The sequence below is a fragment of the Chiloscyllium plagiosum genome, chromosome 29 (assembly GCF_004010195.1).
Source record: "Chiloscyllium plagiosum isolate BGI_BamShark_2017 chromosome 29, ASM401019v2, whole genome shotgun sequence".
Lineage (NCBI taxonomy): Eukaryota > Metazoa > Chordata > Chondrichthyes > Orectolobiformes > Hemiscylliidae > Chiloscyllium > Chiloscyllium plagiosum.
In genome coordinates this window covers 14,588,243-14,610,006 of record NC_057738.1, presented here as the reverse complement: position 1 = coordinate 14,610,006, position 21,764 = coordinate 14,588,243, and the positions used below count along the sequence as shown (strand labels likewise).

General features: G+C 40.8%; 1 protein-coding gene across 2 annotated transcripts in view; it reads left to right on the top strand.

The window, feature by feature from the left end:
• Positions 1 to 21,764, top strand: part of LOC122564386 (doublecortin domain-containing protein 2-like) — a 218,204-nt gene that overhangs the window by 107,291 nt on the left and 89,149 nt on the right. For both annotated transcript variants that reach the window (XM_043719167.1, XM_043719166.1), the window contains exon 7: positions 1,657 to 1,846. In XM_043719167.1, coding sequence (XP_043575102.1) covers positions 1,657 to 1,846 — 190 coding nt within the window. The remainder of the gene's footprint in view (positions 1 to 1,656; positions 1,847 to 21,764) is intronic.

Sequence of the window (21,764 nt, the reverse complement as noted above, 5' to 3'; positions counted from 1 at the left end):
TATGCTACTTTCTCCCCCCCCCCACCCTCCTCTAGCTTATCTCTCCACGCTTCAGGCTCTCTGCCTTTATTCCTGATGAAGGGCTTTTCCCCGAAATGTCGATTTTGCTGCTCGTCAGATGCTGCCTTAATTGCTGTGCTCTTCCAGCATCACTGGTCAGAAACTAATAGAAGTAAGCCCAGGTACATCAGTTTAGAGTAGAATAGAATAGAACTTTATTGTCAGGTATGCTTTTGCATGAAAAATGCAGTGAAGAGTTTTATAAGTCGTCCCACCAAAGCACCTACATCAATGACAGAAGGCACACGTAATTTTAGTTTTTTTATTATTCAGACAAAGTTCATCCATGGCTCCTGGGCTCAGGAAAAGCCAATTAAGGAATGGTGGAATATCCTGAAGACACAGCTGAGGTGAGACCACCAAGCTGGGCCGCTGGAATACTGGGCCTGAAGCTTCCACCAATGAAGACCGCCATGCCAGGCCGAGACCATCACTCCTGAATGAGATTGCCTGGTGGGCCGCTGGAGTACCTGGACACTTCACACTGGGACACGACCTCCACGCTGTTTAATCATTTTATCATTTAATCCCAACTGGTTCACATATGCCCTTCAGAGAAAGAAACATGGTCTGGTCTGGTACATATGTGACTTCTGTGCCAGTCCAGTGTGGTTGGCTCTTAACCAGCCTCTGTTGTGGCCTGCCAAGTTACTTTATTGTATCTATTACTGCCACCTATGGTGAAGCAAAGGGAGAGGGGTTACACTCAGAGGAACAGAGAGTTTTTTTGAAGTCTGAGCCAGTTGGAGCGAATGGTTTGTTTCTGACCTGTATATAATATGTACTTTGTGAATAGCAGTAAAAGGCAATGTGTCTTCATTCAAGTGATTTTTTTGTGTAGCTAGACTTCAAGTAGAAAGATGACTCCATTCATTGGGCAATGTTATAGGCTATAGAACACAGGTTGAACTCTATGAAGGTAGCTAGGTAGGTATATTTCCAAGCATGTTATTTAATACCTAAAAATCTTTGGCATATCACCTTGCATTGTGGTTCCAAATTTATCAATAGCTTAAAAAATTGAATTGATCCTCATTTTAAAATATCCTTACAATTCTTGTAAACTTCAATAACGTTCTTCAATAACAAAGGAATTCTCACAACACCAATGGAAAGAGAACTACTGTACAAGATATCACTTTTCCAAACTTTTACTGTTTAAAATAATTTAGAATTCAGGGATTCAAACATAAATTAGCAGGTGAAGGCTATCTCAAATAAAAAATACATGTCACTTTAAACAGTCACTAAACAGATTTACCTTTAACACAATTAACAGAATTACCTTTAATTGTTATAAGGAGCTCTTATACTCCAATATTTGGGCCCTGGAATTATATTCCATTATCATTATTTTTACTGAGCTTACATTTTCTTGATTTCAAGCAATACCCAACAGCTGAGTAGCAAGTCTGTGAGTTGCTTGGGTTTGCTTAAAAATGCCTATTACCTGGTATTTCCTAGCAATAAATTTCCCTCACCCATACCGAAGAAAGCCTTTAATAATTTGTACGCTTGTAGAGATTTTTTTTATTGAAAAACTAGTGCAGATCCACAAATGACTATTGATCTCACTGGGGTTTGCTGAATTAACAGGGAGATCGCCAAGTTCGTTCAACAGGGACCACAAGTGAAGCATATCCAATGAATTCACCACAGCCAGCAAAAAGGAAAGGAAAGAAGGAACAAATTACAACTGGAGAAGAATCAGTGTTCCATGCAAAACCCATCAAAGTGAGGAACGTTAAGGAGGATATTGGAAACCCAAAACTTATTCAAGAGGATGGTAAGTTATTCTTTTCTTTTACATTATGTTGTGTGCAGAATTTTGTCACAACATTTGAAGAGGGTCTCAGAAATTTATCAGTGCCTCTACCAATTAATATCTTTTTACCACAGCCACTTTTGTCAATCAAATTAAGTCACAGTCACTGAAGCAGTAATGTACATGATGGAGGTAAATTGTGTTGGGGCAGACAATGGATCCCATCTGCCAAACAAGAATCATCTGCAGCTATGATATATCTCGGTTGTCACCTTCCTGAATTCTCTGCTAATGACAGGTCCAACCTACAGCAGCATGATCTCCCACCACCTGCAAGGTGGCAGCTCCAGAACTGGGATTGAATCCAGTATGGTTGGCATTAATGCGATGCACTCCCAGTCATTCAATCAACTGAAATAACAGCCTCCTCCTGCCCTTCCCATGCCAAAGGATTTGAGTTGCTTTAACAACATACACTTTTAAATGCATGTTTCAAGCTGTAGCTATGAATTGTGATGGTATAGGCTCCAAATCTTTAACATCATATTGTTGACCAGGAGCAGCACCCTCTCTTACCACCTGCCACTAGTGTTTGTTGGGAATATGTGCAAGTTGATGTTCAACCTGTCTGTCCACATCATGAACAAACCCTTGATGACCATTGGTTCCTAGAGGGGGACTTAAACCCAGAACCTCTGGATCAGAGGCAGGGACACTACCAACTGCATCACAAGACTACCTTACATCCAATTCATTGGGCTGTACTTCATAATCAGAGGTGAAGCAATGAATGCTGCTGCTAACTTCAAAGAAAGCTGTCCATACAGACCTGGCAACCTAGTAGTGTGGACTTACTTTTTCCGATAGGCAGTTTGAATGTGTTGCTCCCCCTCAATCTAACTTATCTCCAGGCTTGCTGTCATCAAGCAGAGTAAACAGCCAATCACATTGCAGTATTTCTTACAGTCTTCAAACTCAGAAATTGAAAAACATTGAATTCCTTTGCCTTCAATTTGCCTTAACTTTTACAGAGAGTGAAATAAATTATTGTTGCATGCACATGGGATTAAGGTAGAACTAAACTATCGTTTCTAGCTTGTATAAAATGTTTACATTGGCATTTCTTACAATAGTGGTGAAATTTGATATTCAACAAGAGTATATCACTCGTTCAGGGCCAGTCAGCCGGTTTCACAGTTACTATGAACTCAGTTCATTATTAAAACATTCAGCTACCCCTCATTCAACATAGTGTAATAGGAAAAGGGAAACCCATATCATTGTGTGATGGGCATGTTATTTGCTCTTTCTTAGCTGAACTTGAATGTTGTCCAGGTCTAGCTGCATATACAGTTTCTGTGGAGTTATGAATTGCATTGAGCACTCTGTCATCAGTGAACGTCCTCACTTCCGAGTTTAGGTTGTTGGGAAGTTCATTGATGAAGCAGCTGAAGGAAGTGGGAGGATTTATGGTTTGGCATAGGACACTGCCTGGGGTTGAAATGGGTGTCCCGTAATCTTCCGTTATATCAGACTCCAACCAGAGGAATCTTTTTTTCTCTTGATTTCCATTCGCTTCAGTTTCAGTAGGGCTCCTCAATGTCACACTCAATCAAATGTTACATTAACTTAAAGGTTAATCAGTCTCTCATGTCTGGAGGATTGTATTGTCCAGGACTGTGTTGAGATCTGGAGATAAATGGTTTGGAACAACCCAAACTAAGCATCAGTAAGCAGGTTATTGCTATGTAAATGCTGCTTGATAATATTGTCAGTTCCCCCTTCCAGCACTTTATTGATGATTCAGAGTAGTCTGCTGGCATGGTAATTGGCTGGGTTGGATTTATCATGCTTATTGTGCACAATTTTCTTCATTATTTGGGTAGATGCCAGAATTGTGGCTGTACTGGAACAGCTTGGCTTGGGATGTGACTAGTTCTGGAAGACATCTTCTGCAATACATGAGGCTGCTGGCCAGTGCACTCAGTTGATTCTTGTACTTAAAATTCACAAACCCGACTGCCCTGGTTGACCCATCGTCTCAGCCTGTTCCTGCCCCACCAAGCATATCTCCTCATATCTTGACACCGTCCTGAGCCCCATGGTCCAGGAACTCCCCACATATACATTTAGGACACCACTCCCGCCCTCCACATCCTCCATGACTTTTGTTTCCCCGCTCCTGAACACCTCATCTTCACCATGGACATCAGTCCCTCTACATGTCCATCCGCCATGACGAAGGCCTCCAAGTCCTCCGTATCTTCCTCTCCTGCTGACTCAACCAATCCCCCTCCACCAACACATTCATTTGATTGGCGGAACTGGTCCCATCCTCTTTCAAATCCTCCCACTTCCTTCAGACCAAAGGGGTACCCATGGGCACCTGCATTGGTGCAGCTATGCCTGTGTCTTCGGGTATGTGGAACAGTCCATCTTCTGCAGTTACACTGGCACCATCCCACATCTTTTCCTCCGCTACATCGATGACTGTATCAGCGCCACCTCATGCTCCCATGAGGAGGACTGCAACTGCACAAACACCTTCCACCCTGACCTCAAGTTCATCTGGACCATTTCAAAAACCTCCCTCCCCTTACTGGACTCCGCCATCTCCAGTGACCAACTCAACATGGACACCTACTTCAAACCCACTGTAAGCCACAGCTACCTGGACAACACATCCTCCCACCCCCACCCCCTGTAAAAACACAATCCCTTACTCCCAATTCCTCCAAGTCTGCCGCATCTGCTCCCAGGAGGACCAATTCCTCTCCAGGACATCCCAGATGGCCTCCTATTTCAAGGACTGCAATTTCCCTTCCCACATGATCAACAATGCCCTCCAGCACATCTCCTCCACTACTCGCACTTTCCTCCATGAACTCTACCCCTCCACCTGCAACAAGCATAGAACCCGCTGGTCCTCATCTTGCACCCCACTTAATATTATCCTCCACCATTTCCACCCACCTACAATCAGACCCCACCACCAGAGATATACTTCCCTCCCCACTCCTATCAGCATTCCACGGAGACCACTCCCTCTTGTTGTTAGTGGTTTAACAATCTACTTTAATTCTCAACTGGATGTTATCGGACTGCAGAAATTTGATTAAATCTGTTGGTTATGAGATCACTTAACTCAGTCATTATATGCTGCTTCTACTGTTTTACATACTTGTCATCCTGTGTGTAACTTCATTAGATTGACATCTCATTTTTAGAATGCCTGATACTGCCCCAGACGTCTCTGCTGCACTCCACATTGAACCAGTGCTGGTTCCATAGTTCGATGTTAATGATAATTCGGAGTGAGATTACACTCTGTGTGGTGGAACAAGTCTTATTATGCAGTTGCTGGCCAATAGCACCTCATGCACGATCAGTTCAGAGCTGATGGGTCTACTCTTTTATACAATGGTATTACTGCACAAGGTAGAGAGTCTTCTCTCTTTCTCTGAAAACTGAACTTTGTCTTCCCAATGACCATGGTTACTCCTGCGGATACTCTGGTAATTAGATTCATCTGTGACTGCTAGATTGATGTGGACGATGTTGAGTAGGTTTTTCCCATCATGTGGTATATTCATCATCTGCTGTAGACACAATCTGGCAGAAGCAACTTTCAGAGTTCAGCCACGCAAATTAGTACTGATGCTAACTAGCTACTCTTGATAATGGACATTGAAGATTCCCATCCAGAGTACACTTAGTGCCTCCTCTAAGTGTTGTTCAGTGTGAATACTGAATCATCAGCTGAGGGTGAGCAGTAGTCAGAAATCAGGAGGCTTCTTTGCTCATGTTTGAACTGGTCCTATCAGGCACCACAGGATTCAAACTCAATGTTGAGTGTTTCTGGGGCCACACCTTGTTGACTCTATACCACTGTTGCAGTGCTTCTGGTTGGTCTAACCTGATGGAACATTCTGGGAAGTCTTCAATGGCATACTTCTGGAGTAGTGTTAAATAATGCACAGCAACATCTGGATTTACACGTTTAACTTGGCTGTGTGGACTCCAGAAGTTGCTTTCAGTTTCTGAGGAGTAGTTATAGTGAACACTTAATGTAACAAGAATACAATTATTGCAAAGTCCAAACCATTCTCGATTTTTGTTGTTTCTTTATATTTTATCTTTGAGTGTTTTTTTTTTAAACTTTTTGGATAGTCTTCCTCCTATAAGTCTTTAGTTTGAAACCTAATCAACACGAAGAATAAAATTGATATCCAAGCTTCAGTTGCAGGTCTTCTGTTTCTCCTCATTTCATATTCACTTGTTTCCTTCTGTTCTGCTACTGTGGAAGAACCTCACCTCACCTTAACCCCACCTTTGAAATTCAGGACTTGAATACAAATAATCAAGACTAACATTCCAGTGCAGGAGTGAGGGAGCATTGAACTGCTGAAGTTGTTGTCCTTTTGATGAAACGTTAAACCAAGAGCTCATTTGCCTTTTATGTAGATGTTAAAGATTCTGGGCCCTATTTCACAGAAGAGCAGGATGATTACCTCAGGTATCCGACCAATATTTTTCCCTCAATCAACATAGCAAAAACAGATGGATCATCATATTATTGTTTGAGAGAGCTCACTGTGCACAAGGTGACACCTTGTTTTTTTACGTTACATCAGGAATTATTCTTTACATGCGCTTAGTTGGCTGTAAAGAATTTCCTGCCTTTAAAAACAATTCTTCATATAACACAACGCAATCTTCTTATCTCTCTCACTCTTACTCAGCAAAGTCTCAGCGGTCACTTTGGCTCTCTTTTGTGCAGTACTCTTCATACATTTTCAGTTCAAACTTCTATTTGCAATTTGTTTGTTTGTTTGTTTGCCTTTCCTATATCTCTAACTCCCTCAGTTACTCTGTTTCTCTACCATGTAATGCAGACTTGAATATACACAAGTTAGCTCATTGTCCATATCTTGAACTTTAGTTTATTGCTGCAACTGTGACAATTTTCAGGAAAGACGAGGATAAGTTTGTTGTAAAGATGGCTGTATTAAACGACCTGTGCTGAAATGAAATATAACATTTGATGAAATGAAATATCTCTTGGAACTTTACAGTTATGTAGTGCCATTCGTGGCTTCAGGACATCTCAGGCATATAGAGGACAAGTAATATAGGAAATGCAATTGCCGATCTATGTACAGCAAGATCCCACAAACACAGATTTTCTGGCTTTAATCTTGTTTGGGGGTAGCTGTTGGTCAGGACACCAGAAATACTTCCTTACAGGTTGAAATAGGAGGAAATTACTAGATCATTAATGTCCATTTGAGAGGGTAGAGGAGGCCATGACTTAATGTGACTTTGGAAAACTGAGTCTTTCAAAATAATGTGAACAGGGTGTTTGCAGATTGCTTTCCCCGTTGCATCTCAACCTGGTTGTAGTAATCTTTTCAAGGTTATATCATTATTCCAAGTCATTGTATAATTTACAAACTTATGGATAATTTCCTCTATCATCTTTGTCATGGTATGAACACCAGCAGTACTGGCAGAATTTCAATATTAACTAGTCTCAACACAAACCATTACTGTTAATAATCACAATTCACCGATTGAAAACAAAACCAATTGCTTATCCAACTCAAGCACTTTCTCATTAAATTCTGTTTAGTGAAGGAAGGTTTTAGGAGAATTTTACTTTTAAACTTTGAATGCCCTATCAGAAACAATAGTCGAAGCAGGATGTATGTAATGATAAATAGTAAATATTTAAGAAAAAAATTGAAAAGAATATTGAGTAATCAGTAACAACTAGCACAGATGTTTTGGACCAAATGGCCATCTTTTGTGCTTTAAAATTCTAATGGGTTCCTTTAAAATTGTAGTATCAAGACTTTTCTGAAGATGGCAGTAAAGAACTGTTATATGTATTGGAGACAACTGGGATTGTACATCTGCAAGCAACTATAAATAATATTCTGAAAATGACCAACTAGGAGTTAACATTTATGATTGACTAGAACATTCACCTTTCTTTCCTTGTCTGAACGTTTAGCATTTTTATCATTTCTTTTAAAATCTGCTTCCAACATCATTTGCTCTAGTGATATTGTACTTGAGGTGACCATGGTACAGCCAAGGTCAGCCTGTCCTTGCATCACCTCGCACTCCTGACCTTGCAGCCGAGTTGCAGAATTGACCAAGACAGATGGCAGGCACCCTGGGCGCACAGTCTATTGCTGTTGCCTGAAAATGTGTTTTCAATCAATGGCTGAGGCTGTGTGTCTGACAGAGTACTGAAGTGAAAACAGCTGGGATGGTTTGTTTGGGAGACCACTGTGCTACTGCAAAGCTTTAATATTTAATTCCCTCTGTTGTGTGAATAACCCATAATCAGGTTGTGTGCTTCTCTTCAGCTGCTGGATGGGGGTGAAAGAGACCTCTGATGGAATGTGGATATGATAAGGTGTCAGTGAGGCAGATTGAACGGTCCGCAGTTGTCAGTCTCATTTGATAAATCTATATAAACACCTTATAAAAATCTTGGAGGGCAGTGAAAAGGGTTGGGAAGAATACTTTTAAAACAGGATTGGACAAGGAAACCTGCTAATTTGTGCAGTGAAAGTCTGGCTGCCAACATTTGTGATCTGGATGTGTGCCTCAGGGTTGCTAGTATGTTTAGTTGGATGCTATGTGAAAGGCAACGGGTTTTGTCACTGTGGGAGATAAGAGGTGTACATGAAGGCAAACAGGTCAGGTAATAGCTACCACTGGCAATAGTGACATTTATTTATATTGATTATTCAATTTTGTGGGGAGAATGCAATGGGAAACCCACTCTCATCTTCCATCTGCCAAAAGCATTTTAACTTTCTTCATGGAAGGCAATTGTACTCCTTTCATTTTATTAAAATGTTACATGTCATAACTAATATATTTAACTGCACTTATTGTATTATAAATTTTGAAAAGGAGAATGCTGCCCTACGCTTTTTGTTAAATTCTTAGTTTAGTCAGAAACGGAGTCCTCTGGTAAGCATTTTGAAACATGAACTTCTGTGCTGTGGAGAAATCAGGGCTTATATTTTCACAGGATCATATCAGACAGAAGGAGGACATTCAGCCCATCATGCTTGCATAAGTCGAAAACAACGACAAGCTAGTCTTGCTCTTTCCTCATAGTCTTCAAAGTTTCCATGTCAAGTAGGTATTCAATACCTTCTAAGGTTTGGGAAGAAGAAAAGGGGGGAAGGTGCTGGTGAGTGGGACTTTGCCTTTGCAGGGACAGGCAAAGGCACTAAATGTCAAATTGCCTCATTCTGTGCTGTAATTACTTTATAATTCTAAAATGAAGTTGAATACATAGATGTGAGGCTGTTTAGTGCTCATATCTAGTTATGCTAAAAATAGTGAGCAATGGAAACTATATTCCCTAGTTTTCAGAATTACTTTTTAATTCTAAGATGCAACTACATCTCCTTTGCACACCGTAGGAAGGCCTCTGAGTGTCTCATGTACAATATCATAAATTGGTTTATAAAGAATGTCATTGAATTAAAATGATACCGTTCTTCCACCCATTATTAAATTGTCTTGGACAAGATCATTGCAGACCTGCAGTTGCCTCATAATACGTTGTGGCATTAGCCCTAACCAATGTTCGACAGTCTATTTCAATTCACATTAAATGGTCCATTCCTCATTGTTTTTGCATCTCGTTATGGTTTATCATCACTTCTGCTTTCTTGTGTTAAGTCAAGATTAAATCCAGCTGGTTTAATTTCCAGCCAATTCTACTACCTTTTTAGCTTTTCTGATTAAATCAGTGTTATGAAATGTTTTAAGGAAAGTGGATTATATAATCCTTGCTTATTGTTCTGAAAGAATTCCATAAAGATTTGTGAGGCAAGATCTCTTGCTTTAAAAATGTACTATCAGACATGGATTTAACATTCCTTAAATAAGCATTGGTATTATCCTACAAAACACTTTTAAGCATTTTCTTCCCTTGTAACATTTGTGAACTGACCTGTGATTTTTCTGATTCATATCTCATTACGTATGAGAGCATCAGAACTACATTCTTTAGACTGCAGCCATAAGGGACCATTCCGACATAGCTGCAACATTGGTCTGAAGTGTGCGAAGCTAGACTTGGAGACGAAACACACACTGTTTTAATCCACTCTGCTGCTCCTGTTTGGTTATATAAATTTCATTACCCAATTACTTCAGATTCGGAATATATTGATCTTGGTTCATCAGGTTCAGGTACACCTTCAAATAATTGAAGTTAGTTTTCATATGTTTAAGCTCACTTCGCAAAGTTCCATGCCCAGCAAGCACATTCCTGGAATGAAGGTTACTTATCCTGCAGAATTTTCCATTCAGGACTTTTTATGGGGCAGGAATCCTGCAGAACCCTCAGGATGTTTTGGATTCACCATGCCTGAATTCTTGATCGTAGACACTTAATACGCTCAATCGTTTAGTACCTTGAGTCATTTTTCATTTTGACATCTTTCTTGCGTTAAAGATTTCCCAGCCAATTTTAGCTTGGCCTGGAGTATGGTCATGTATTCATTTGTGAAGCATTGATACAGTAGATATTTCACAGAATCGCATTATTGCTAGAGAACTGAAGGAGACAATTTGGCCCATTTTATCTGCACTGACTCTAAAGCCGGCATTCTGACTTTCTGCCATTAACCTGGCTTTTTCCCATACCCTCCACCACACCACAGGCAGTGCATTCCAGAGCTGAAAAAAACTCTCACAACACATTTGCCATATTTGCAATTCACTTTAAATCTGTGTGCCCTGATAGGAATATATGAAAGTTTCACAGAATCACAGAAGTGTTAGTTATTGTGATTGTTTCTTGTTCATTCATACTATTTTCCAAACGTTGAATAAAATTCAATATAGTCGCTTCTTCATAGAAAGGTAGAATTTTATGATGCAGAAGCAGGCCAAAAGGCTGAACCTGCCAAATTGAAAGCAGTGACCAACTTAATCCCACTCCCCTCTTTCTTGTAGTCCTCCAAATGTTACCTTTTCAAGTATGCAGCCAATTTCCTCTTGAGAGTTCCTGTTACATCCCCTTTGAAACAATGCATTCTAGATCAGAACAACACAAGATAGTTTAAACAAAGTCTTCTTGTTTCACCCCTCGTTCTTTTCTTAATTACCTGCTAACAGGGTCCTCTGATTTCTGGCAATCCATCCAGTAAAAGGAATTTCTCCTACTTACTTTGTCAACTCCCTACCAAATTTGAACACCTCTAAATCACCCGTAATAATAGTCAATTGACATTCTTCATCAGCTCGGGAGTCATTTAGATTACTTACAGTGTGGAAACAGGTCCTTCAGCCCAACTAGTCCACACTGATCCGCTGAAGCGCACCCACTCAAACACATTCCCCTACACCTAACACTACAGGCAATTTAGCATGGCCAATTCACCTAACCTGCACATTTTTGGATTGTGGGAGGAAACCGGAGCACCCGGAGGAAACCCACGCAGACACGGGGAGAATGTGCAAACTCCATACAGTCAGTCGCCTGAGGCGGGAATTGAACCCCGGTCTCTGACGCTGTGAGGCAGCAGTGCTAACCACTGTGCCCCATTTAGTTGGTATAAATACTGAAATGATTGTTTTACCTGGAATAGAGCAGAAAATTTACATAAAGTATGCCTGAATGTAAAGTTTCATTTCAATAGTCAGGCACTACAAGTGATCTATGTTGTTACAAGATCTGTCATTGTGTTCTCCTCTTTTTCTCCAATCTTTCAGCCAACAGATTGGATTTATGAACTGATAGAGGCCTTGGTATTTTGGAATCTTTTGTTTGTTAAAAATGGCTAGCACTAGGTTTGAAAAGGAATAACTAATTTACCATTTTTTTGTTGAGATTCTTGGAGGGTTTCTGTCTTTAAGGATGAGTGTGTTTTCTTGTACTATTTTCCCAAACTTGCCTCATTGTCTGAACACCATGCTCTTATGACAACCCACTTGTCATGTTTCCCACTGCCCACTGCTGGGTCATCTGGAATACCTGGTGCAGGCACCATGTATAAAGGCAGTTCTGCCCTTGGTTCATTTCTGGCACTCCACAGCTACAGCACATTGTGTTTTATTTGCCTCTGACATGATAGGCAAGAAAAATTGGCATCCCACTTTGTAGACAGGGACCCACTGGTCCTGGTAGATGGAGTAATGCCAAAGAAGGTTGACCTGTTCCTCAAGGACCAGCAGAGGAGACCACAACACCAAACACTGCCATGCTGGTTTGGGCTTGGTGTGGGCTCAATGTATTGGATAAAGGCTCAGCAGTCAATGATCTTCCCTGCTGTGCCTAGTTAAGTGCCACCATCTTCCCTCTGCTTCCAAGGCTCACGGTTTACCCATCTCACTCTTGCATATCTTCCCCAACTTGCTCTCATCTACCTCATGCCCTTACACCAGTACACCTGCATGGACTCTGCACTGTCTACCCACTCATTTCATTTCATCACCTTTCTCCCACCTCCACCAATGTTAACAGCTGTGTCACCCACTTTTTACACAGTCTCTTCCCTCCAGGAGGAGAAAATAATTCATAATAGGCTGGCAAGATGGGTAGTGGACACCTGATATTTTGCTTCTCATTCCTTAGAAGGAGAGGTGTTGGCCAGTGAGGATGGAAACTACCCACGCAGAAACTTCTGTGTCCCACCAAAAAGTAAAAAGCATTTGCTGTTGCTGTGCTGTTCTCCAATTACTGCCACTGTGGATCAATGTGGATCAACACATGCACCAGCCGGTTTCATAAGAATTTCTATCCTACTGTTGTTAGAATACTGAATGGACTCACAACCTCTTAACATTCGCCTGTATCTGTGGGTTTTTTTTGCCACAGTTTACCTATTATTTACTTATTTATGCTACTTAACTCTGTGATCTGCCTGTATTACTCACAAGACGAAACTTTTCACTTTGCCTCGGTACACGTGACAATAAATTCAATTCACCTCACCTCACCTCACCTCACCTTTTGCCCCTTGTTGGCAATAATTTCTCTCCCCCGTCTCCTGCAGGCACTAGTAGTATCAACACAGTCTCAAAGTCCAATATGCCAGCAGCACAGGACACCTCTTCCTCCACCGCTGAGAAGAAATCACAGAACCCTCAGAGGATGGACCAGCAAGGCTGCCTCCAGACTGTGACACACGCAGTTGACAAGCAACATGAATTCGACTGGGACAACACAACTATTATAGGACAAGCCAAGGAATTCCTAGAGGCATGGCACTCATCCACAAATTCAATCAATAAGCACATCGACCTGGACCCAATATACCGGCCACTGCAACGGACAGCTGGAACTGACAACCGGAAGCGGCAGATTCAAACCACTACAAATGCCGGATGAAAGATCACAGAAGCGCTTCATAGGAGGCTCCCAAGCACTGAGGATGTCACCTAGACAGGGGATGAAACGTCTGCAACACAAATTCCCAGCTCGGCGAACAGAACCACAACGACTTCATCAAAATACCCAAGCTGACACAGGGGCAGCAAGCAGGTTTGTCAGAGACAGACAGTGGGAAAACTGACAGAAAGGTTACAGGACTGCCTCAGTGCCTTTTGTACCATGTTGCCTCTGGCATCTGAATGTCTGCCTGCCTTCATGGAAGTGTTGATGTGCTAGGTTCAATGCTGTCAATGGCCGTTGGATCCACTGTACAGCTCTCCAATGGGAAATGGCAGGGAGATGCAGGATCTTGACCTCAGTCTAGGTGTCCCTTGCTCACAAGGAGACAGGTTGGGCGAAACACCACTAGGGGATGCACCATATGTAGGCTGCCCAACACCACCCCCCAGCCATCTACTCCCAGGACACTCAGAGTTGGCTAGGTCAGCTACCTCCACCCTGTTTGCCACTCTTGACCCTGCAGGAGTTCACACCAAGGAGGGTGCACCTGCCTCTGGGCAGATACCTCCATATGTCTGGCTTCTGTAGATACAAATGCTCTTGGGTTGTTTGAAAAAACTCCAGGGCCGACAGGCAGGTAGAGAGTCTCATTGTGAGAGGGAAATTATTGTAAAAACCTTTCTGATGGCACATGATAATGCTTCATTGTAAATGCAATCTCACATTTGTAAATACTGGTAAGTGTCTGATGCCAGGTTTGTGTGGGCAGCCATTGCCTGTAGAGCATGCCTTGAGATGATTGTGCCTTGTGTACAGGATGAAGTTCTGCAAGAGCAAGCTGGAGTTGCTGGGCAAGTTGCTCTGACTTTCATGTCGACATAATTGCCATCTAATTTCTATCTGACAGGACAGAGAATAGAAATACACTTATAACTGAGGAGTGGTTAATGATAATGAGAAGCAAATACATGCAAATTCATGCAAATAGGTTTCAATGGTGCAAATCTGATCTCGGCATTCAACGCTTAGTTGAAAAGTGAACTTCTTAGTTTCTGAATCAAGACACTCCTCACTGCCGACCTGATATGATTTTCTCAACTTTCTTGCCAATCCATCCCTGGGAAAATTCTGTTCAGTGGCTCCTTTCTGGCATTGTGAATAGTATCCTGGGATATATTTCAAGCTCTTTTGGATCATTTTTACTCGTGACTAGCTTTTTGCTAAAACTGCGAAGCCAAAATGACTGGCCTTGATATGGGCCTGTTTATATCTTTGTCCAACCACTCTCTTGTTCAGAAATCATAACTTGTCATATACCACATAACCAACTTTTATATCTATAACATTTTCATTATTAATTTAAAAGATGTACTTTGGTATTTCCTGAGTAAGCTGATTGAATCTTCAGAGCTACTTGACTAAGAATTTGCATGTTATAATGGCCCATATGCGTTTGCTCATATGTCTACATCAAACATATGTTCACAATCCATGGTAATCACTGCACATTGGGAGTATAGCTCAGGGAAACAAGGTGATTGAAAGATTTCAACCCTTAATGGTTTATATGTTTTTAGTGACTGTATGCCCATAATTCCTAATTCTATTCACATTAATATGAAAGCTGTTGCTTGTTTTATTTCAAAATTGTTGAAGTTTATTTTCAAAGTTTAAAAGTTCTTAATTTAGCTTTTAGTTGCATTCATCTCTACCTTAGGTCAGAAGTCACATGACACTAGGTCTTCATCCAAAAGGTTTATTTGAAATCACAAGCTATCGGAGCGCTGCTCCTTCGTCAGGTGAAGTGACTTCATTTGTTGAAGAAGCAGCGCTCTGAAAGCTTGTGATTTCAAGAAAACCTGTTGGACCATAACCTAGTGTTGTGTGACTTCTGACCTTGTCCACCCCAGTCCAACACCAGCATCTCCTCATTATCTCTTCATTAAACAGCAATGTTTCCTTGGTTCTTTACTCCACACAATAGTAGCTAACCAGTGTTGAAATTTTAATAACTGCTGACCCTCAATATTCTTGTCGCAGATGAGAAAGGTAAGACTGTATATTAGTGCAATAGAAGTCTCTGAGTCTTTTGTGCCCCTTTCATCAGCTGATAGCCTCTCTCCTGGATTTGAAACCTTCTACCTTAATAGTGAAGGCCTGAATTTTAAAGTAAGCCAATGAAACAAAACTTGAGTAACCACAGTCCTATCAGGTTTTCAGAGTAAATGGCAAAATAGCATCATCGTTGAAAGGGAGCAAAATTGGCAGCTATCAGCTCAGAGAAGAGTGTTATTGTTCCTCCACTTGTTCTGAACTATGTAAATCAGCTGGATTCAGATATGCGAGTTAATTATTCAGATTTATAAATGATACTGGACTGAGGAGGTCAGTAGAGTTTGATAAAGCAGTGGAGAAATTATTGAAGAATTGAAACCACCTTCGCAAGTGCAGAACTATAGCAGATTCAACTTAATATAGCTGTAAATGGAAAGCTTTTCCATATCAGAAAGATGATGGGGTGTGCATTTATGTGATAAACTGGATTGATTTAGCTGAAGAAGAGACAGTCTGAGTTTGAAGGCATTCCATTGTGGTTAGGGTGCACCTTGATTTTTATGGTTAATTCTGATAATTGAATCAAAAGAAATATTCAAGACCTGGAAACAGCATAGCAAAGAGCTGTGCAGTGATGCTGACCCCTTGTGTTAGGTGATCAAAAAAAGCCTAATGTTCTTGAACCCTGTTAGGAGGTCAATCAGTGAGATCTTTATGGTATGTTTAGCTGCTAAATGGATCAGGAACCATTAATCCTGAACATTGTTACAAGTTGTCCAAAATAAAAATGAATTTAATCAACCTGTTTGGAAATGTTATGACAGTTTTCAGGAAAGGTGAACTTTCAACCCAGATAGAGAGAACAGCACATTGCCACAAGACCTCCTTACAAGTTGGCCAATAGTGACAGAAAAAGAGCACATAATATGAAGCCACATTCAGCCTGAGAATTGTTGGATATTTTAAAGTGACACTATAATTACTTAATTTGCTTTTCAAAAATAAATGATTTTGTTTTGAGATCTTGAGGCGTCATAATGCAATTTTTAAGTTGATTTGTTTTAGAAATATGGGAAATGGTTGTGTAGTTGCTTTAATTTTAATTTATTTAAGTTCATCAGCAAATTAAAACAGCAATGTTATCCATCTGCTGTACTAAAGGTAAGACCAATGCTGAAAGAATTTCAATTGATTCTATAAATTTGGCATGAAAGAGATTTCACTGGTGCAAATATTTATGTATTGGGAATACTACTTTGGTAGGAGGTTAGGGATTTGTAATGCCTAGATTTGCATTATACTGTTATAAATCTACATGAACTAAATGATGCATAATAGGCAATCTGAACTTCCCGAGGTAAGAGCAAATAAGCTTAAAGCTGTCAAAAGCAATGTACCTTAATTATTAATGGAGAACAGAAGTTTTGTTGCCAATATGTATAAGCATTTCTCTTGTATTGTTCAGGAAGGCATAATGTAATAAATTTTGATTCCCCGACTCCTCTGACTTTATTATCTGGGATCCATTAATGCAAACAATGGACAAATTTGGAATCCTAGGTAGGAGTTGGGAAGTCTGTGTATGCGAATGTCGCAGAGATAGATCAAGCACAGGGCAAAGTGACATGGATAACCTCAAGCCAGTTGCTTCTCAGTTAGAAAGCTCAAGGAGACAATATAATCCATAAAGAATGTACTGCTGGTAGCTGTGAACAGTGCTGTTTTAATCTTGTTCTGCTTTCCTAAATTGAGCTTAGCATTTGGATTCTGGATTGTTTTATCATGAGGAACCAGGAATGCTCTCAATACCCCCATGCAAGGACCATATGTGAATGACTCCATAGGGAATAACGTAGAACTGAAGCTTTTCTGATCTTACATGCTGATCAGGAGGTGTGTAAGCCAAGAAATCATTATGGGTTGCCTCCATGCTGTGTACCCAACTGCTGCTGTACTTCCTATCCTGGATGCTGGCTGATCAGCATCTAAGACTAGAAATTAAACTAACATACATTACTTCCTTTGGAACTGATGTCAGTTATGTGGTGAACTTTCTCTGCAGGGAGGGAAAAGGATTTAAAACCTCTATTATCTTTTGATGTTGGACATTTTTCTATTTCAGTTTTTTAGCGTGATCAAAAAGTATTTGAACCATGTGTGTACTAAGTGTGCAAAGATTTATATTTGCTACACATTGCTTGCATATTGAAAAATTTGAAGCCTTAATAGTCTAATTCATTTAAGTATTAATTCTACAACTGTATTGATGTCTGCATGTATTGCACTAGGGATTATAAGGTGGACTGATTGATCCTAGTAATGAACTCTCATGAGGACTAATCACCCTGCTGCCTTAGTTTCCCAACTATTTCACAAACAGAGTAGATTATTGCATTTCAACTTGAACCCCTCTAGTTTGAGAAAAATGGTGAGTTGTTCTGATGTGAACTATAGTGATACATTGAATGGCAATAGCTGCTGATAAGGCGCAATTCATATTGAGCGGGATCAGCTGTACATTCTCAACCATTATTGTGTAATGTTAGGGGTGTTTTTATCTGAGCACACACCTAACAACAACGTTTGTACAGCTATTGAATTTTGACCTGTGTCTTTGGAAATCTCCATATAACAGAAAACAAAGTAATGAAAATAGATTGACATTACATTGTGAAAATGCCATTTTCTATGGCACTTTGGTTGTGGATCTGCCTCAGGAGATGTAAAGACATTGGAGTGCCGTCCCATTGCGTGAAAGCATGACTCATAACTCTTGCAACTGAGTGTGCAGCAGATTTAGGGGATCCTGCCCCCCCCCACCCAATTCAGTCTGTAAGCCTGACAGAGGGTTGACGGTACTGTACAAGGTTCTGTTTCCAAATCTTTCCCAGGCTCTGCAACAAAAAATAATAAAGAGAACACTTTACCCCTAATAACAAACAGAAAAGACACTTCACCCTTTCTACAGCCATCAAAAAAAGTTCAGCAGGTGATCTTACCTGAACTTCACTATGGTTCTGTGGCAACATTTCCATCATCTCTCACTGAAAAAGAATACCACCCAATCAACTCATTCACTACTTAACTCGCGAACTCTGCCTCTGAGAATTCCAGCTTTTTTCATCCTCCAAGGAAGAGTTAGCTGATTAAATGCTGCAAGTGGTGTGCTTTTGCCTTACATCATGTTTTTTAATCTATGAATAACACTTTATTTGTGTGTGAGTGAAAGATTTTATGTATGGTAGCAGGTCTGGGGTGGCATGCGAAAAGTGGGGATTTGAAGTGTGTGTTGGAGAGAGAAAGATAGGGGAATGAAAGGGCAACTGTTATGTGAATGCAGAAAAGAGGAAAAACGCAAAGCAATGAAACTTAAGTAAAAACGTTATGATGGAGCAAAGTCAAAATTGTTTAACTGGCTTCATCAATGAACCTTCATCTGTCATAAGGCAGGAAATATTCTTTGCACAGATGATTGCACTGTGTTTAGCTTCATTCACAATTCTTCCAATGATGCTATGACTCATGCCAACCTACAGAAGACTTGCATAATGTTTAAGCATGAGCAGTTAATGGTTTTGACTCAAAAGTATCAGGAAATGACCATTGAGGATCTTCCACAGATCCTCTGGGTTCTATACCAGCAATACCTTGGAACCAATCATTGACTAGAATCTGAACTGAATCAACCAAATAAATACAACGACTACTGAAGGCAGAGATTTGGCGCTCTGAAATGGGATCCACACTCCTGACATTTGATAGACACTCCATCATCTGCAGAATTTAAATCATGCCATGATGTGGCAAATAACATGCAGAGTCTAAATAGGTTGCTTGACAGTCTGTTCCATTTACAGTCCCTCCCCAACTGCCTCAATATGTCTGATCTATAAATGCATTCCAGCACCTTGCCGTGAATATTTTGACAGCAGTTCCCTACCATTCGACTTCTATCACTGAGAAATATGAACAGCAATAGTGTTCCCATGCATTTCCTCTCCTTGCCCTTAAAGATGGTAGAAGTTGTGGATTTGAACGTGCCATTGGAGGAGATTTGGTGAGTTACTGCAGGACAGCTTAAAACAATACACCCTGAATATACTGTGTGCTGGTGAATATTGAAGGTGGCGGATAGGATACTAGTCAAACAGCCTTCTTTATCATTGATGGTGGCAAGCTTCTTGAGCTGCATTTATCCAGGCAACTGGGGACTATTCAGTCACACTCTTCTCTTGTGCCTTGTAGATAGTGAACAGCCATCGGGGAAACAGGTGAAAAGTTAGCCCCTGTAGAGTGAATGTAACTTCAGAGTCCAAGTCCATATATTGTCCAGGTCTTGCTGTATCTGGACATAAACTGCCACAGTATCTGCAGCAAATGGTCTTGACTGTTATGTAATTATCAGTGAACATGTCCACTTCTGACCTTCTGATGAAGGGAAGGCCATTGATGAAGCAAATGAAGAAGATTGGGCCAGGAACTAGCTTGTGGATCTTCTGCAGTGATATCCTAGAGGTGAGATAAGATGACCTCCATACCCCACAAGCACTTTTCTTTATGTTAAGTATGACCCCAACCACGGAGAATTCCCCCACTCCCCTCATCCTGGATTTGCATTGACTCAATTCATACCCATGTTTGAACTAGGGCTGTAATGAGATCAGCAGCCAAATGGGACTTTGATGTATTCCAACCTAAATGTTAGTGAGCAAGTTATTCCTTTGCATGTGCTGCTTGAGAACTTTGCCAACTACAGCATTGCTTCCATCATTTCACTGTTGATTGACAATACATGGATGGGCTGGTAATTTGTCACTTTGGATTTGTCTTGCTCTTTGTGCACAGGATGTATCTATGCAATCTACCACGTAATTGGTTTGCTCCTATACTGTAGCAAAATAGCACTTTGCTTGTATGCTATCAAGGTATAATGGACACCAGCTCGAGTGAAACTGGAGATGATTGATTCAAGAATTGTTAGTAAAAGCCATGGAGAAATATGTCTTTCTTCGATCATGCTGCCACCAGCTACGTTAAAGGAGATCAGTTCGATTCATTGGCTTTGCACCAGAAAGTCTACTGTGTCCCTAAAGTTGAGTGAAATTTATATCATGGAATCCCAACAGTGGGGAAGCAGGCCATTCAGCCTGTTGAGTCCACACCATCCCTCCACACAGCATCGCACTTCCATCCACCCTGTCCCTGTAACCCAGCATTTCCCATGACTAATCCGCCTAACCTACACACCTCTGGACACTCTGGGAAATTTAGCAGGGGCAATCCACCTAACCTGTACATCTTTGGAATGTGCAAGGAAACTGGAGCACCCAGAGAAAGTGCTCACAAACCCCACACAGACAGTCACCCGAGGGTGGGATTGAACCCTATTCCCTGACTCTCTAAGGTAGCAGTGCTGACCACTGAGCCACTGTTACGTCCCTTAATTAAAGAATTTGTGTTTTAACTCTGTGAAATCCCTTATATTGTCTCTAGTTTAGCTGTGGCAGCACTGATTGTGGTGCCATTTGTGTTTAAATGTCTCAGAATGAGCCACAATCAGAGTGAAACTATATCTGCTGAGCAAAGCAGGCGATAATGGCTTCAGTCTCCATAAAGAAACCCAAGCAAATGTATTTAAACTGAAGTCAGGCTGATAGCAGTGAGGATTATTAACTACAGAAATGTGCTGCAGTCTCGTCTGCTTATCAGACCTCCATATGGGGGAGGGCAGAAAGACGAAATGGCAGGAACACCAAGAAAAGAATCTGTTCATAAATGACAGGCAGAGAAGATATCTCATTGGCCCTCAGGAGAAATTAAGCAGAAGATTTTCTTTTCTCAGGTTTGGGTTGAACATCTGCAAACTTGAACAGCATTTGTTATTATTCACATGGGGATTTCAGTTGTAAAATTTTAACCAAGTGTGTCAGATCTTTCACAAAAAAAAGAATTAGGGCACTGCACGTGTTCTGCATGGCTAGATCAGGAACCTAATCTCATGTGTGCTCTAAAAGACAACTCAATAAAACCACTGCAGAGTTGCTGTTCTGTCTTGTTGAGATAATGGCCATAGGAGATTTAAACTGTGTTGCTGATGCACGCCATAGAAATTGGTGTTGATGAATTTTTCACAGTACTTTATGTGTATTATTCCTACTGGCTATGTTTTGGTAATTCTTTAATGGTATTGAAATAGCTCTCTTTTGAAAAGGCGTACAGTTTTAATAGGACTTTCAGCTATATTTTCTGCAGTATTTCAACTTGGAAAATTTGCTTTGTTAATTTCACGCTTGTGTCTAAGCAGAGAAAAATGTAAACACAATGAACTCCAATAAAATTGCAGGATTGTTGACACTTTAATAGAAAACAGGAAGAGGTCAGGAAGCTTCATCGATTAGCAAAATAACCGGGCGGCTGTCCTTTTCTGGAAGCTGACAGTGAATGCACGACTTGTGCCAGAACAGTGACAACCCATTTGTCACAGTTTGGCATTGGCTAGAGAAA